Here is an 18,555-nt window from a genome sequence, read left to right on the forward strand (position 1 = left end):
ACGAGCACTCCCACCCCGAGGCGGGGACACGGCTCATGCAGGGGCACGGAGCTGTCCGAGCAGCACGGGCACGTCCCCACGGAGGGCCCTGTCCCCAACAGCTGCCACCAGCTCCCATCTGACACTCGGAACACCCAGCTCGGGCCCCGACGCTGAAATATTAATGCTGCTTTGATATTGCCCACCGTATTTCTAACCAGGCTGCAACAGCCACACCAGGTGCAGTAGACCTGAATTTCTGACCATTCTGGGGAGACGCCAGAGGAAGGGACCAGCCCCAAAACTCTTGTACCCTCCAGCAGCAAAGCCAGGAGTGTGACATGAGGCAATTCCAGTGCTGAAAGTATTTGGGATAAAGATGAGCACAGCAACATTCCTTGTCTTATCACTTACACACCATGGATTAGGGGAAAATCCATAATCTCTGTAGTTCCCCTCCTGTCTGGTTCATTCCCACGTGGAGGGAGCTGCTTGTACACAGCGCCTGCATCAGCACAGCTCCGTGGCAGCTGTGCCATATCCCTGTTACAAGCTTAAATTAAACCCATGAAATAATCTGGAGATTATAAAGATCGTGCTCACACTGGTAACGGCGCTGCTGATTCCCTGACAGGGAAAATGGATCTGTTCTGTTGGAACATTCATCAACATGTGGCAACCCGGGCTCACCTGACATGGAACACGATCCAAATGGATTAGGAAATCTCTCCCGTTCACTGGTATTGATTTGAGTCAGGATCAAACTCATCAGTGCGTGGGACTGCTCCTGGCCGGCACATCCCCCCCAGAATCCAGGTACCTGCTGCCACTCCAGCCCGAGAGGGCAGTGCAGGATTCCTCGCCCCGTCACCTCCCGGGAGAGCCAAGGGCTGCACCGACTCCTCACTTTCGCTGTTAAACTACGGAGCACTGAATTCTGAGCTAGGATGGGAAAGCGCGGAAAAACCTGGGTTCTGTTTACCAAACACATCCATCCCCACGTTCCTCCTTCCCAAAGAAACTTCTTCAGGGCAACTCCGAGTTCTTTCTGCACCTGCCACAACAAACTGCCAGCGAAAGGAGCGTTTTTAACCAGTTTTATTGATTCATGCTTTCAGTCCTTACTCAGTTAAAAACAAGGCACATTAAATACATCCTCTTATTGCTCAATAAACGCATGCGGCTCATTCCAGATATCAAAGGTAATAAATAATGGCAGGAAAACACCAAGACAGTTATAAAAATGACAACCCAGCCTCAAACACAGCATTGAACAGCCCAGGCTGCAACAGGAACCTGACAACAGACCCAAGTGCCACGTGTAAACCCGCAGTGCATCTATACACATATTTACACACACCCAGACACTGCATGGATCCCCCCCACATGGGCAGGTTATTTAAAACACAAAACACCCACAGAAAGTCCAGAAATCTTTCACCTCACAAAAACAAAAACAAAAAAAGAAAAAACAAAAAAGAATCCCATTCAACAACTCTTCCCACAGCACATTCACATAAAAACCCCCAAACAACAAAGCGAACATTCCTGCAGACAGAATGAGGGGACAAATAAACACTTGGGAGCTTTCCATGTACAGATTCAGCTGCTGGGGGAACACATGCAATTGTCCCTGTCACTGCAGGCCTGGCTGTGCCGTGCAGGGGAGCAGGAGGCAACATAAAGTGCCTGAGACGCAAAGCAAATCCATGTCCAGGGACACACACAGCCAGGAGAACCCCAAAGTCACATTCCAGATGCAAGATTAGCAAAACAAAAGAACAAAGAGTATACTTTGGGTACAGCACGAAATCCTGCTTTTAATTGAACAATGCCAGTTAGAGAGGAGTGGAGGAGAATTTCCCTTTAAACTATACAAAAGCTGTTCAATACTGAAAATATTTTTCCCTTACAAAAAACCTGTCCAATATTGGAAATATTTTTTCTTCACATGGCCTGGAAAAGGTCTCATGACTTTTGCTTTGTTTTTTCTCCCCTTAAACTTTCATTAATAGTGGAATCCTGAACCCCTTCCCTTGCTCACTGAGCCAAAATTACTGCGTGTTTTACATTCATTTCCCTCTACTCTGCAGGGTATGTGAAGTCTGTTACTGTGGGTTTGGAAACACAGACATTCCATCCTTCACCTGAACATTCTGGAACACAGCTCAAAAGGGAAAGTCTCCAGGAGCACAGGAACAAACCCCTTTGTTCATTAAAACATCCTTGTGGTGTCAGATCTGCCAACTCCCCCTCCCTCAGCCCCTGCTCCAAGCACAAAGCAGAACCTGAGCAAAATCTGCATCAAAAAACGAGCTGAACATGCAAAAACCATCTGAACCACGTTAGGAACTCATTTTAGGTGAGTCTTGCCCTTTTCTTTTTCTTTTGTATCTACTATTTTTCAACACCTGAATGTTTAATTTTTTTTTCAAGGGCTCTGCTTCTCCAGCCAAACACAACATCTGCACTCATTGTGCTACATCCCACCACTCCTCAGCATCTCCATTTGTACCTGGAACCATTTTCCCTGTTAAAATATCCAAGGAATCCTTGCTGTTCACTCCTGCCCCGTTAATTTTCCATCAGTGAACGTGGTGATACCAGTTAAATACATGAAATTTTACTTCAGCAGAAATTCTGACCCCTGGGAAGTGAAGCTTGGTGTGAGGTGGAAATTGGTCTGCTCAGGGAATACAGCAGATGCCAAATCCAGCAGTAAACCAGGTTTTCCCTGCCTTGTTCTACATCAGGCAGAAATCTCCCACCTGATCTCAGCCCAATCCAGCAGCAGGAGGACAACAGGCAGGTACAGCAGCGCTGGAAACAGCTCCAGTGAGGGCTCCATGCTTTGGTTTTTCCATTTAACCTGCTGAAAAACAGCCCTTTTTTCCTAGAAAAGTTAGTAGGATGCAAGACATGCTTCATTTTTTCCACTGTGTTTGAGCATTTTAAAATTAACATTTAAGACTGTTGTGCTACCAAAACCTGCCCCATCCTACACAGCATCAGCGTTTGCCCCAAACTTGAAGCACTTTTCAGCACAAACACCTTTTGCCTTTATTTCACAGCACAAAGCACCACCTGCAGACAATGCCATTTATTAGAGGCAGTTTATTTGTGTTAACAGCAGAGAAGGGAAGCTGTTCCCAGCTTTCAGCTACATTATTCCTCGGGTGATTAAACCAAGTGTCTTGTTTTCCAGCTGGAATTTTCGAGTGGCCAAGTACTGGCACCACTGGAATAACAGGGCAAACCTATCACCCACAGAAGGCTCAGGACAGGTCTCCACCACCACCCCCCCAGGAAGTGCCAGATTTGTTCCTCGGGGATGGTATCTCCACTCCAGAACACCAGCTTTCCCTCTCTTGCTCCTTGCTGAAGAGGCAGAAGCAGCTTTGAGATTTTATATTTGCAGAACTCAACGTGTTTAAGGGCAGGATTCACTTTGAGCATCGTGTGCTCTAAAGGTAAAGGTGATGCAAACATTAATGGCCAAGGCAGGACGTGCCTGAGTGTGCACCCAAATCCTCCCAGCCTGCATTCCTGAACTCTTGCGAGGACACCCTGGGACTGCAGGACCCCCACCCCAAGGCCACGTACCAGAGTAGTAAGGAAATCATTAATGACAACACAAACGCACCAATGTCTTTTGTGGGAGCTGCAGCGAGGGCCAGGTGCCGTGCCCCGGGCTGGGCCAGGAGGATCAGAAGCCCTGGAATGTTCTGGCAGCCCCGTGGTGTGAGCTCAGAGCCCCCCTCCGCTCCGATCCACCGGGATGGCCTCGCGGCGCCGCAGGTTCTCCTCGGCGCTCTTCATCAGCACGGCCAGCCTGCTGCCCGACACGCGGCCCTTCTGGATGGCACTCATCAGCTGGGGGCACGAGGGACACGAGGGACATGAGGGACATGAGGGACACGAGGGACAGCGTCACTCACGGGCCCCGGGCTGCCAGCGGTCGCTGCTTGGGCCCAGAGCCCCATTAATGAACCCACACACCTGGATTCTCCAGGGCAAACCCAAACTGCAGCTGCAGAGCCTCACTCCAGGCCCATTGGCACTTCCCAGGAATATCAGAGACTGCTTTGGACAGGCATGGGTGGCAGCAAGAGTGGAAGTACCAACCATGATCCACTGGGAAGCAGTGCAGACAACACCAGTGCAGACTGCCATCACCAAGGGGGTTTTTTCCATGAATTTCAGAGTGTGGGATAAGCCAGCAGCTGCACAGATTTGGAGTATCTGAAGGATGCAGCTCACAGAAGAGCACCATTCAGGATTTTTTTCCATTTAGGAAGAAATTCTTGGCTGGGAAGGTGGGCAGGCCCTGGCACAGGGTGCCCAGAGAAGCTGTGGCTGCCCCTGGATCCCTGGAAGTTTCCAAGGTCAGGTTGGCACAACCTGATCTAGTGGAAGGTGTCCCTGCCCCTGGCTTAAAGATGAGCTTTTGGGGTCCCTCCCAACCCACATCATGCTGGGATTCCATGATTCCTGATCCACCATTGATCCCAGACCTGCCCTTTTCCACCCACATGCCTTTCTCTGGAGAGACATTGTACTTGACTTCCACAATTCTTTCAAATCCAAATTCCTTTATAGACTTTTAAAACTAATTTGCCTTTAAGTCCTGGAACCTGGACTCTGCTCTCTCCCAATGAAAGCACACTAGTGCTAAGATTTCAGTTAATTCTTTTTTATCCCATGGATAAAGCCAGCATTAGAGCTGAAATTACCTGCAGCCAGCTCTGCAGAGAGCACTGGGGAAGCAATTGGCACTTGCCAAATGCAATTTCTTACTCCCATTGACTGCAGGAATCCTTCAGATTCCTTCCCCTCCATAGGAAAATCTGCTCATTACACCTGCAGCTGCACCTGTGCAAACGTAGTGTGGCCTTCTCCCTGACCCCCCTCCCAATTCCAGAGCAATCCCTGCACACAGACAGGGATCTCCCTGGAGCAGAGGCACTGCCCTCCTGCCCAGTCACCCTCCTGGGCCCCCAGCCTGCCAGGGCTCGGGGCAATGTGGTTTAGTGCAATGGGATGGGCTTTAAGGTCCCTTCCCACTCAAACCATTCCGGCATTCCATGATTCCTCCTGATTTAACGTGGGGGGTTGCCTTTACATCCCAACACCAGTTCCCAAGGCTCCCTCTCCTTCCTCGAGCATCACTGCCAGCAGCTGACTCTCCAGGAATCCAGCCCCGCCTCGGGCAGCTCCTGTGTCCCTGGGCTCAGTGCCAGCCTCGGGCAGCCCCGTTTGCCCCATCGCTCCGTGGGCACCGGCGAGCACCAGGGGCTGCCAGGGCCACTCACCGTCAGCCCGTCACTGCAGCTCCCCCAGCACCGTGCAGGTGGCCGAGGCCAGCCCTGCCCTGCTCCCACCCAGAGAGCCAGGCAGCCCCCAGGTACAACCTGCTCTATTTTCGAACACAAACCTCCACAAATATTTGCCCAGGGCTTGCACAAGCTCTGCGCTGAAACGCAATTACTTGAAAGTTTTCAGAAAGCAAACACCCCAGTACTGGGCACTGACTTAACAGATCCATTAAAAAATTAAACAAACATTTAATGTATTTTGCTCCTTCCATGGCAACCCCAGTTCATTTCAGTGCCACTGAGAGCTTCCCTGGAGCAGGTGGAAGGCCCAGGAGAGGGCTCAGCCCTGCAGTGCCATCACTGCTGCTCCATTCCCAGGTTGCTCTGGGAGTTGTGCAGGAGCCACAGGGTGACTCAGGTTTGCACAAACAGTTGTGAAACTACTCCAGAGCAGTGCCTGGCCTTTGCATTGTACAGGGCTGGCAATCCCTGGTGAGACTGGTCAGCCCAGCAAAAAACCCCAGAACACCCCCAAACCCCACAGAACAACAATTACTGGTTGTTTCAACTCCTTAAAAAATGTACCCAACCCAACCAGACTCCAGCTAACTCAGCCCTGCAGAAAGGGGTGGGTGCCCCAACAAAAGGTTTCCAGTGGAGGTACAAGGGTGTCCCTTTCCAGCAGCCAGAGCCCAGCTGGAATTTCCTCTCCCATTTGAGTGGATCAGCCTCAGCTCCCAAAGCCACTGGTTCTCCTTCCCCCCGGTTTGTTGGGTTTGGTTTTTCCCCTTCCCCCAAGTTCACTGCAGCTCCTCAGCTCAATTGCTGCATTTTAGGCAAATAAATACTCCTTTTTCCTAATGCTGGACACAACCTGTGAAAATTTTCTGCATTTAGATTCAACAATGCTGCTCTTATCCCCAGCTCATCTCCAGAGAGACAATTACCATTTCCTTTGCCTTGATCTTGTTTGTTTAACTTGACACAGTGAAGAAAGGGCTGACATTGACCAAAATCCCCAGCATTAATTTCTCTCCTGTTTGGCATTCATCATTGCCACCGGGCAGGGGAGACATGGCAGACTCTGAAATACCACCCCAAAAAAGTCTCCTCAAACACCAACCCAGCTGATAAACTGCATATGCAAAGGGAACACCCTTGGGTTTGCTTGAAAGCCCCCTGAAAAGCAGATGCATATCATTTTTTTCATAGAGACTGGGACAATTTAGCCAACCCAGGAGTTAAAATGGGTTATAGAGCCTAGATGGCCTCTAACTACAAGCTCATTCTTTATAATATTCAGTTTATTATTTAGTTATTTAGTTGATTATTATTATATTTATATTACTATTTATTATTATAAATATTTGGTTATTTAGTTTATTATTATATTACTTAGTTTAATCATCTTTGTAACATCCCTGAACAGCTGCAGATAATGTCAGTGTGCACACCTGTGCCACGCACCTTCCACCTATATAATTTTAAATATATTTAAACAGCATTTCTGGGCTTAAAATGCCAAATTCAGGTCTGGACTGGGGCATACTTTGTAAATTGGACCTGTACTTTGAATCTGACTGGGAAAAAAAATCCCTGAACTTCCAAGCTGCTTGAGGATGGCTGTGTGTGCTCCTTGTGCCAGCCCTGCCCCGGTGTCCAACTCAGCCCTAAGCCACAGGGAAAACATTCCCTCTCTGTGCCTTTGTGGTTTAAGGAAACAGCCTTTCCTGGAAGCAGCTGAACCACGTACCTGCAGGAACTCGTTGAGCTCCACCTGCCCGTTTTTGTTGAGATCCACCTCGTTGAGGATCTCGTGGAGGGTGTTCTCATCCATCTGCACGCTGATGCTCTGCACAGAACAAGCACAGGAGGGGGCTCAGCACTGCCTGGGCCTCCCTCAATTCACACAGGCTGCTCCCAGAGGCAGTCAGGAGCACAGGGCAGCCTCACCTCCAGCACACGCTGCACGTCCAGGATCGTTATGAAGCCCTTCTTGTCCTTGTCAAACATGCGGAACCGCTTCTTGTACCTGCGAGAGAGGGGCTGGCACCCAAGGCTGGCACCGGGGGCTGCAGGAGCAGCCCTGGGCTCACCCCAGCAGCACACACAGGCAGCTCTCCTGCTTCACTCACCTCTCAATGTCTGAAGGCACTAGACTGATCTCAGACCTGTCTGTTAATTGATCTGTTTTGACTTTGTAGCCCATTTCATAATACAGAAATGTTTTAGCGGTTTCAAGCTGTTCCTACAACGAAAACACAAAACTTGGGTATCTGAGCAATAGCAAGTTCTTCCACAAGTATTTATTTGTTATTTGTACTTTATTATTAGGTTCTTCCACTTAACCAGTATTTTTCTAAGGTCCCAAAATTAAGCAGATGGCAGCTGAAAAGTATCAAAAAGTTAAACTTAAGACACTTTTACTCTTGGAAAGAGGTATCCAAGCTAGTAGAGACTTCTAATTTCTGTGCAAATGCTTTCAGGACCATCCCACACCTTCAGTCACACACACTCTGCCTGTCCCTTTCAGGAAGAAATGGCCCTTTTGGGCCAGGCCTACAATATGTCATTTCTCCCTCAGTTGATATCTTAGTGCAATGTTTCACCCAGCTGTCCAAAATCAGAAAAAAAATCAGGGAGCTCAGCACCAGGCAGGTTCTTTATGGTTTAAACTAGTTTTCTGACAGTAGTAAAATTACTTTATTACCTGAAAGTTCAGTGCAAGGTCTTCCCTGGCCAAGTTTTACTAAGTGATAAACCCCTGGCATACATAAAGCACCACAGAACAGAGTTCTCTCTACAGTGATGGGTCCTGTTCCAGAGCACAGCCCAGAGGACACCCAGGGGATGCAGAGATGCCTCGCTGGCATTCATGAGCTCCCATGAGCCAGGGATGGCTCTGGAATTCCTTGTCCATTTTCCTCCCTGCAGGTGAGGGTGGGAAGGGTGCCCAGCTCCCCACACGGGCTGTGTTGAGCCTGTCCGTGCACCCCTAACCACCAAACTCCTTGCCTGGGCTGCTTCCCACTGGCTAAGCTGTTCTGAGGGGAGAACTGGTGTAGTGTTGCTCAACCTGGAAAACGCTTCCATGAGCAAATCTCACGGGGTAAGGGTGAGGCACCTCTAACCCAGCCGAATTCCTCTGAGCAGGAGGGTGCCCGACATACACACACCAAGCAGCACGCCCACACCTGGCACAGGACGGGACCCCCTTCCTTGTGCACTCCTGTGCTCAGGCTTTAGGATCACTGCAGGTCCCTGGCTAGGAGGGCTCAAGTGAGCTCCTTCCAGAACAGGCCAAACTTCTGACTGGCTAAAAGATTTCATGAGCAATCCAAGGAAAACTCTGGGATGGAAGTGCTGGGTGAGTGTTCAAAGGCTCTGCTTCCTTCTGAGCAAAAGCGGTCCCAGAGCCCGTGTCCCTCCTCTCCTGCTGTTCCTCCTCCACACTCAGGACAGTGTTCAAGTGTCTCCACTCCTCTGGGCACGCCTCTTTCCCGAACAGCAGCGACAAGTGCCATCTGGTAACTTCCTGGTGTGGCAGCTCAGGAGCAGGATTCCTGTCAGTGGGATACCTACTCCTGCTCCCAGCCCCAGTCACACACCGAGTCTGAGCATGGAGCCACTGAGGGCAAGGGGAGCCAACAACGACCTTAAACACTCACTGAGGCTCGAGATTGGTGCAATCTCAGTCTCACCCCTCCTCAAAGGACACAGTGGACAGAACGGGGTGACACAGGTTACAGGAGCCTCCTTTGCTGAGGCAGAGCTGCTGAAAAGTGTCAGTAAAGCAGAACAACTGACAGGAACAGGACAGCAATGCCAAGCCTGCTTTCATTTCTAAGGCTGGGGAGCAATAGGATACAGATCTTTCCCTTCCCTCCACCCCCCCCAGCCAATCCCAACTCACTTCACAGCTATTTGATAAAGTCTTCAGCATGAAATGCACCAAGTGACTCATTCTCCCGGGAATAAAACATCACTTGTGGTTTTCTATTCAACCGGCTTGGAACCGTTAACACGGAAACTCCTCAAGCAAAACACATCAGCCTCAGCTGAAAAAGGCCCTTTGTACCTTCTTCTTCTGCTCACACCAGTTGAGCTCCTTGGCCATGATGTCCACGATCCTGGGCAGGGCCTCCTCGGCAGCCTGCACGTTCAGGAAGGCCAGGCGGGTGCGCCGGGAGATCATGTCCACGGCAGTGCGCGCGTACTCCTTCACTCCGTACACGACCTGGGGCGGCACGGAGGGGAGGGGAAGCGCGGGTCAGACAGGGACAGCAATCGGGAGAAAGCACGCTTAGCACCCCAGACCCCAAGGAAAGGGCTGGGGAAGCTCCCTTTTCCTTGGAACGTTTTACAGAGTACACCTGGGAGTGAATGTTTGTTTGTATATGAAGTAAAAAATAGACACTATGTGAGTATTTAATTACACATAAATATATTAATATGTGTATATATTGATACATAAACATAAAGTGTGCTCCGGGGAAGGAGAGAAACAGGCACAGAAAAAAATCTTGGCCTCTCCACAGGAAAGGGCTCAAGGAGATGTTCCACAGAGCCACTGACCTGCTCTGGAGAGCCTGCTCACCCCAAGGACAGTCACAGAAGGTGACAAGTTTCTCCCAACATACCTCAGCTTCAATGTAAGGAAATTCAGACACCAGACGTTTCCCAACAATAGGCCACCTCTTCCCGGTCACCTGGGCTATTTTGGCCACCTCAAAAGCCTTGTCCCCATAGGTGGAAGCCAGGTGCTGAGCCACCTGTGGAGAGGAAAACAAATCCAGCCTGCTTTAAAAGCACGTCAAATACACACTTTCCCTGACCATTCCCTCATCCCCAGTAACAAACAGGCTGCCAAGGGTGTTGGATTGTGACAGTGTGGGGGAAACTGTGTTGTGGGAGCAGCACTGCCCCTCTGTGTCTGTGCCACTGGGACTGACACCCCAGCTCTCCTGCCATGCCGTGATCACAGCTGATGCACAGCTCGTGGGGGGCTCCAGGGACGACAGATCCCAGCAAGTCAGAGTGTTTTTAAGCAGGAAAAATTAGGAGGAAGGAAAAAGGGGAAGATGAAGAACAATTACTAGAATTTATTTCTGTTAGAACTATCTCTGCCCCAGCCAGACAACAAGCTCTGATCGGGCTCACCAGACCTTTGTCCAAGTTATGCTGGTGTTTGATTTAGGGGAAAGCCAAACCCCTCCAACATGGGAAACCAGGACTCACCTCGCTTTCCAGCCCATAGTCTTGCACCAGTCTGATGTAGAGCGTGGGGCTCCAGTCCTGAGCCCCCTCCAGCTGCAGCCCCATGGTTTTACAGGAGCCTGCCTTCAGGTTGTGCTCCTGGATGGCTGCATCGATGGTGTCCCGTGCCATGGCACGGTAGGTTGTCCACTTCCCACCTGGGGGAGCACAGGTTCACTCGTTATTTGGGGAAAGCAGGCAGAACACGAAGTTGTTACATACTCTATACACATCTGTGTATTTTATACATCACATGAGTCATGCCAGGCTTTCTCCAAGCCAGTCCTGCTGCCACTAACAGAGCAGTTTCTGGTTATAGGAGCTGAAGAATTACCACGGAACAAGATTTTTGCATGAAATACCCTGGAGAAGCCCAGCAAAGCCATGGTTTGAGAGAACTGCAGTACCTGCAATGGTGATGAGGCCGCTGTCGCTGACGGTCACGACGTGGTTCCGGGATATGGACTGGGTGTCCTTGGAGTCGGGGTTGGTGACCAGGGGCCGGATGCCACTCCAGGCTGCCAGCACATCGCCTCTTCTCACTGTGCAGAGCCAGACTGAGGCAGGGCCTGCCTCGAGCCCAGGGGTGCCCAGCTCCCACCCTCCAGGCACTGCCAAGGGCTGCTCCACACCCAGCTCAGCCCTGAGCAACCCCAGAGCTGGGGAGAGCCCCCAGAGTCAGGGGATGGGCTGGGCTATGGAATCACAGAATCACTGAGGCTGGAAAAGCCCTCCCAGACCATCGAGTCCAACCTGCACCGATCCCCACTTTGTCACCAGCCCAGAGCACTGAGTGCCACATCCAGGTGTTCCCCGGACAGCTCCAGGGATGGGCACTCCAAACCTCCCTGGGCAGCTCCAGCCTGACCACCCTTTCCATGGAGAAATTCTTCCCAATGAGCCTCCCCTGGCCCAGCCTGAGGCCGTTCCCTCTCCTCCTGTCCCTGTTCCCTGCGAGCAGAGCCCGACCCCCCCGGCTGCCCCCTCCTGTCAGGGACTTGTGCAGAGCCACAAGGTCCCCCCTGAGCTCCTTTGCTCCAGGCTGAATCAAACCCAGCACTGCTCCAATTGGGATCAGCAATAATCTTCAGCCCAAAGCTAAGTCAGACAGAGAGGTCTGTTTTCATCCTCATTAAAAATCCAGTAGAACAGAGATATCCTGGGAAGGGATCAGCCAAGAGAGTTCAGCTGTCAAACTCATCCACCAGCTCACAAAAATCCCAATCCCAAAGACCAAACCCTGCCAAACCCAGCACCCCCTAACATCAAGTCCTCTCCTTATCTGCTTGTGCTTACAGGACAGTCCTTACACTACATTTTATAAACCAAAATAAAGTTTGTTCCATGAGTGTAACATTTCCTTTCATAACTTCCAAGCTTTTCCTCTAGCTTATAGGTTTTTTTTTTTAAGATTTCCTCTTGACAAGTCATCTTTATCCACAGCCTTCCCCCTAAGTGCAGTTACCAATTTGCTTTATACTGAAGTCTTTGGAACATGTTTTTAATACAACTTCCAAATAACTGATAATTGAAAAATCACTAAAAGGGTGTAAAAAACATCCCCCAAAGAACACAGAATAGATTTCCGAAATCAATGGTGCTCTGCCAGAGTGTTTAACCTGCCAAAATGAAGTGTTAATCACAGACACAAGATCCTGTACTAGGTTTATAAACTAATGAAACTACAGAAAGCAGCACGCGTGACGCTGTAATTAAGCAGCTGGAAGGTGTCCAAGCCTGTGGAAGTTGATAACCCTGGCACTGGCTCTGGCAGCACAGGCAGGGCTGTCGAGAGTTGATATGGGCAGTGCCGTTGTTATTTCAGCTCCAGCCATCTATAAGCAGTAATTGCACAGGAAAACCAGCACGGGCCCAGCTGGGCTGAGCCACAGGGACTGAACACTTCCCAGTGTGCTGCTGGAAAATACGCAGGAAGTCACGGAATGGCCTGGCTTGGGACAGACCTTAAAGCCCATCCTATCCCATCGCATCCCAGCCCTGCCATGGCAGGGACACCTCCCACTGTCCCAGGCTGCTCCAAGCCCCAATGTCCAGCCTGGCCTTGGACACTGCCAGGGATCCAGGGGCAGCCACAGCTGCTCTGGGCACCCTCTGCCAGGGCCTGCCCACCCTCACAGGGAAGGATTTCTTCCCAATATCCCATCTAATCTCTGTCCTGATCACATTCCCACCTTCCTCCCTGCTCTCCTGCACTTCCAACACCAACTGCTGCTCCAGACACTCAACAGGACCTTCCCTGGGCACTCTTTCAGAACTTCATACAACATGCAGACATCAATTCTGCACTTCAGGAAACAAGGGATCCAGCATTTCCCATCTCCAGACAGCAGGTTTTCCTAAACCTGAGGACATTACAATGTTCCTGCCTGAGTGCTTTTCAGGTTTATTTTAACGCTGCAGCAGAAACGCAGCAGTACAAATGCTTTCAGAGATTAATTGAAATAAACCAAGCCCTCATTCTGGAGGAAAGATGACTGCCCAGGGCAGTGGTGGAGTCACCCTCCCTGGAGGTGCCCAAAACACGTGGATGTGGCACTTGGGGAGATGGGTTAGTGGTGACCATGGTGGTGGCGCTGGCTGATGGCTGGACTCGATGACGTGGAGCAGCATCACTGCACAGCCCCTGCTGACACCTCAGCCCACGGGTTTCCCAAGAACCACAGCTGTCAGGCACACAGGAACCGCAGGAGCAGCGTTTCCCCAGGCTGGGGCGCCTGGACTCCCCAGCCCTGCCCAGGGCAGGATTCCCCCGGGGTTACCTTCCACGTCTGCGCCCAGGTAGTTGCGCACTTCGCTCAGGATGAAGTTGATGTCCTCCTCGGTGGGGATGGGGTGCGAGGTGACATCCGTGGGGCTGTCCGTGGTCCCTGCGATCGTCATCTTCTCCCAGGGCAGGAAGAAGATCACTCTGCCATCGCTGGTGGCAGGGTCCAGCAGCCCCATGTTGTCAGGGCTGAAAGAGAGGAGGGACCTGGCTCAGAACAGGAACAGGGTGGGCAGCACCTGGGGTCTGTCCCTGCACCCCAGTAGCCAGGCAAGGACTGGCACACAACAGCTGTTCTCAGGTAAAGCAGTCAATAAATGAAGAAATAATGGATTTCATGTGTGGCCAAGACATGGCTTTAAACAGATGTCCCAGGAATTTGGGGAAACAAGGCCCCTGGATGTTTTTATGACATAAAATCCCAGTGATTCCTCCAATTTGCCTCCACAGTAAAGGTGGAGCAGGAGGGGTGAGGGGCAGTGACTGGGAGAAAAAGGAGAGAAAAGAAGAGAAATGAGGACATTTAAGGAATACACTTCCAGTGACACTAAGCCTGAGTTTGTCACCACCTGACACTTTGGCAGGAAGGAACACCCACAGACTCCCGAGGGATTTGGACCAAGGAATGTGCTCTGAGTGCTTCCAGCTCTGTGGCCCTGAATGAGAACTTTGCTTTGAGGAAAAGAGGCAAAAGAGACACTCAGTAGACGCTGCTGCTCAGGCATTTTTCATTACTTCTGCCAGTGCTGCAACAGAATGATTCAGTACAGGGATGAAAAAACTGTAGTTCTTTGGACAGGAGATTTTAATTCATGTATCAGGTTTCTCTGGTGTAATGTAAGAAAGATATCCACAGGTACAAACCCACTGCTGCCTCATGGCTTATTGAAAAGCTCTGCTTGTGTTTCAGAAAACAAAAGACTTTTATAAACACTTCCAAGTAAACAGCTTTTATGTAGGAAAACATTGAACGGCCCCTTTTTTCAATCATTTCTACTTAAAGGACTGATGCTGATTTTCATTTAAGGTTTACCCCCTGTGGAAACACCTGCAGTCAGGTTAGGGCTCTCCAGGCTGTGCCCCTGCTCCTGAAATACAGGGAGCACATGGAAGGAGGGCAAGAGGTGCAGATTTCGGTGGCAGTTGTGGACTTTAGAGGGGAATAATTCAATGGACACAACTCCTAAGGCAGTGTCTGAAGGCAAAGACCTGCTTGGGTGGGATTTACCTATTCAAGCTGAATCACTGAGTACTGCATTTTTAGGAAGTCTTAAGTGATTACTGAAGGGAAGTTGGCAATATCTGGCAAGGCTGGGAGAGAGGCTGAGAATTTCATAGCTAGCATGTATATTAGACCCATTTTAGCTGATATTTATAGACAGCTTAGGCATACGGTGGGAGAGGTGCAATCTAATAGGGGAAGTCAACACAGGTTTGGGAAAGGTAAATCACCTCAGACAAATGATTACTTTTTAAAATGAAAAAGCTGTTGATTTAGAGACAGAGGAAATCAGAGGTTTAATATACAGCGTCAGAATTCAGAAACTTTATAGACATTCTCTTCCAAGTATGAAATTTTTTTAATGTGATTTCACAAAAACTGTTAAAAACAAGGAACAGAACCAAGCAAAGACTTCCAACTAAGTTTCCCCACAGCACCTCTGAAGTGTTTTAGATTGCACAGCAAGTGCTGAGAAAAGCTGAAACAGTTTTCCATATGCCAATTATTTACTGAACCACTGATACCAGCTATCCTGGGAAGCTCTCTCTCCATGCCCTTTGCCACGCTTGTTCCAGCTTATTTACATAACTAAAGAGCCACCCAAACAAATGCAAAATAAGGTGTTTTGCATCAGAAAGAAGCATCTTAACACCCAAATACTGGCCTTCCTGAGGCCTCTGGAGTCATGCTGCTGCACACCAGGAATACTTCTGAAACAACACGGTTTTATGAGGCAGGAATTCCTACGACTCCAGCATGGATGGGAGAAGGAGGTATGAGCCATGCCAGCCGTGGTGAGATTTCTCTTTAAAGATGGCTAAAATGGGCAAATTCAGGACTGGAAACCCTAATATGAAGCATAAAGCAATGCCTCTACAGAGAAACGTAGAGGTAAAAGGTCTGGGAGATCCATGGAAGGGCTTGGATCCATGGAAGATCTCCAGCAGAAGAAGCATTTGACCAAAGCACCACAAATGCAGTTAAAGAAGGATAAAAGGTGACTTTCCATAGAGAAGAAGTAAGGTTCAACAGGCAAGTTTACCTGGAATGTGGAATGAAGAGCAGAGAGGAAAATTCCAGAAAGAGAGAAAACATCTGAAATTGGTCAGAAGGGAGAGGAGAAAGCCTTGCCTCCACAGACACATTCCAGGCAGGAAGCCTAATTAATGAGGGGAGGAATTCTGGGACTATTAATGAAGGACATCAATGAGTAAGAAACCCATGGGGAGCGAATGCATTAGGTTAACATTAGTTTTACAAAATCTTGACTATATTTATAACTAAAACCCTCTAGATGTTAAAAAAAAATATCATTTGTGCGACTGTGGGCCAAAATTCTGTAACACGTTCACACGGCACACGTGGCCACGGTGAAATGCCAACCTTCCTGTGCTGAGCAGTGTTCCTTGGCACCAGGAGAAGGAAGGCCTGATACAACCAAGATTAAATCCCACGAGTGTTTTCTATTTAGCAGACAGTTCCCTGCTTTCAGCTATCCCACTCTGAGGAAATTCAGTGCAGTTTTATCTTATCAGCTGTGCTGTGGAGGCAGTGTGTGGGCAGATACTATTTTCCAAGGAAAGTAATGCCCACATGCTGACATACCGGGGAACATGGAGAACAAGAATTCTCCACATTTCCAATTAAAATTATTGGGTTATTACAGAATAAATAAATCAGAGCTCTCAAGTGTATCCAGCCATGTTCTACTTTGAATTTACCAAGTGAGTCCAGGTTTTAAAGCTTTCCATGTTTTTGTGTAGGGCCGTAAAGCTAATCACACACATCCTTCTCCTGGCATATGAGGAAACTGGGATAACAGCCTATTTCTCCACATTTTTAGTACTTTAAAGCAGTTATCAGGTCATTTTCAATTTTTTATGGAGAAAGATAGAAAAATGAAGAAAAAAAAAACCAGAAGAGAATGTGGGATGATTTTACACTAGGCCAAAAATGCCTCAATTTTACCACCTGTGGTCATGTCCTGTTGGGACAGCTCCAGCAGAAACACCCCGTGGTGCACGGGAAGGCTGAATTCCCATTCTGAGCGGGGCTGTGGAAGGCATTACTGCAAGGGCACTGTATCAACACAACTGGGCTAAGTCCATAAAGGGGAATTTCCATTAGGATGCTAATGACTTCAGGAACCAAAGGTAATATTTGAGTTCCGACTGACAAGGCTGGCTCGGGAGAAGGGGATTTGGCTTTGCACAGCAAACAGGGAGAGGAGCAGGAGACTGCAGAGAGCAGAGTGCCACAGGAACCTCTCCTGGAACAAGGAGGGGCACGTCCTGTCCACCAAAACCCCACGGGTGGGTGGGTGGGCTTGGGGCTACAGCAAATGTGGTTGTGTTACTCTGAGCTACTTCTACTGCCTGTGACAGTAATTATTATTACTGATTATACTGCCCATCCTATCACTTATTCTGTGCTTCTGCACTCCTGTTTTCTCTGAGCAGAGCCACATCACGGCAGAGTCACTGCACAGGGAGTTTCATATGTAAAGGCAGGCGGTGGAACGAGATGATCTTTAAAGCCCCTTCCAACCCAGACCACTCTGTGATTCCATGATTTAACAGGACAGGAGATTCTGTACAGAGGTGCAACCTCTCTGGAAGGTTTTACAGGCTTTCCTGAGGGGGTGACCAAGCAGCAGCACACTCAGCTCAAAGGCATCACTGAAACAGGTGCTTTCACAAGCCTGGGGACACGCTGCCTAAACGCCTTCTGCTTCAGCAGGGGTCCTGCCTTGGGGAGCTCTAACTAAAAACTACACGGCTTCAGCCTGTTCTGAATAGATGAAATTGGTCTTCTCACCGGCACAGCGCCAGGATCCTCTTTAAAAAACGCAAATGAAAATCAGAATCAAACTGTGCACTCCGAACTGCTGTAAAGCCACCGGTGCACCTCCCGGCTGATTGATTCAGCAGCAGCAGAGATTACAAATGGTGCTACACATGCAGCAGGCTCCCCTGCCTTACCTGTAATAACCAGGCATCACGATGTGCACGCCTGCGCTGGGCTGACAGATGTTGGGCACTTTCTGATCATCCATTTTGCGCACCGAGTCTGTGAAAGGTCCCGTAGCATTGATAACACACTTGGCTCTGACATCAAATTCCTTCCCTGTGAAAGAAAACAGTATCAATCACAGACACCATTTGTTTCCTGCTCACTGACGCTCTTTGTTATTCATCTCTCTATGAACTCAACCTACTGTAAAGTGTACCCCGCGTGTTTGAACACAACAGCTGGGATGGGTTCTAAAAATTAACTATGTGTTCACCCAACACCAGATTTGAGAGAAAATGTTTTGGAGCGGAATTCCAGCTTGTTTGTAAGGGCAGAAGAGAGGCAGGCGGGGTGGAAGTTGCTCAGCTGAAATCTGCCTCTCAAGAAGAGAGATTTCAGTCTCAGCCCACAGACTCGGTAAATGGGATTACTACTGTACAGCATGCAGCCTTCTACAATGTCGTCTTTGCTTGACAGAAGGGCTGGGGTGGAAAGCTCAGTCTGGCCTGCCAAAACACTGGGGTTTGAGTGAGAAATGTGACACAAGTGGAAGCTGAGTGACACTAATGGCACGGCCCGGGAAGATGGCTCCTGTGCCTGTTCAGGGCTGTTGGCAGACGGCAGCGGCCCCGCTCCTCCCTCCCGCCTTATCCCAGGGTGCTGCACCTGTGAGCACATCCCTGCAGCGCAGCCCATACATCCCACTCACCTGTGGGCACATCCCTGCAGCGCACCCCGCAGACCCCACAGACCCCACTCCCCCTTGAGCACGTCCCTGCAGCGCACCCCGCAGACCCCACAGACCCCACTCACCCGTGAGCACGTCCCTGCAGCGCAGCCCATACATCCCACTCACCTGTGGGCACATCCCTGCAGCGCACCCCGCAGACCCCACAGACCCCACTCACCCGTGAGCACGTCCCTGCAGCGCACCACGCAGACCCCACAGACCCCACTCACCCGTGAGCACGTCCCTGCAGCGCACC

The 18,555-nt window shown here is 49.8% G+C and overlaps 1 protein-coding gene across 1 annotated transcript; it reads right to left on the reverse strand.

Moving 5' to 3' along the window:
* Window positions 1-1,059: 1,059 nt before the first annotated feature.
* On the reverse strand, window positions 1,060-18,510 carry GPD2 (glycerol-3-phosphate dehydrogenase 2). The gene is made up of 11 exons (XM_017736070.1): window positions 18,478-18,510; window positions 17,539-17,683; window positions 13,331-13,524; window positions 10,958-11,092; window positions 10,533-10,708; window positions 9,935-10,066; window positions 9,373-9,531; window positions 7,430-7,542; window positions 7,248-7,326; window positions 7,048-7,146; window positions 1,060-3,852 (listed from the first exon to the last, which is right to left on the reverse strand). Exons 2-11 carry the CDS (start codon window positions 17,610-17,612, stop codon window positions 3,727-3,729), a joined length of 1,287 nt encoding a protein of 428 aa, XP_017591559.1. The 5' UTR covers window positions 17,613-17,683; window positions 18,478-18,510; the 3' UTR covers window positions 1,060-3,726.
* Window positions 18,511-18,555: the final 45 nt, after the last annotated feature.

The sequence above is a fragment of the Corvus brachyrhynchos genome, unplaced genomic scaffold (assembly GCF_000691975.1).
Source record: "Corvus brachyrhynchos isolate BGI_N302 unplaced genomic scaffold, ASM69197v1 scaffold45, whole genome shotgun sequence".
Lineage (NCBI taxonomy): Eukaryota > Metazoa > Chordata > Aves > Passeriformes > Corvidae > Corvus > Corvus brachyrhynchos.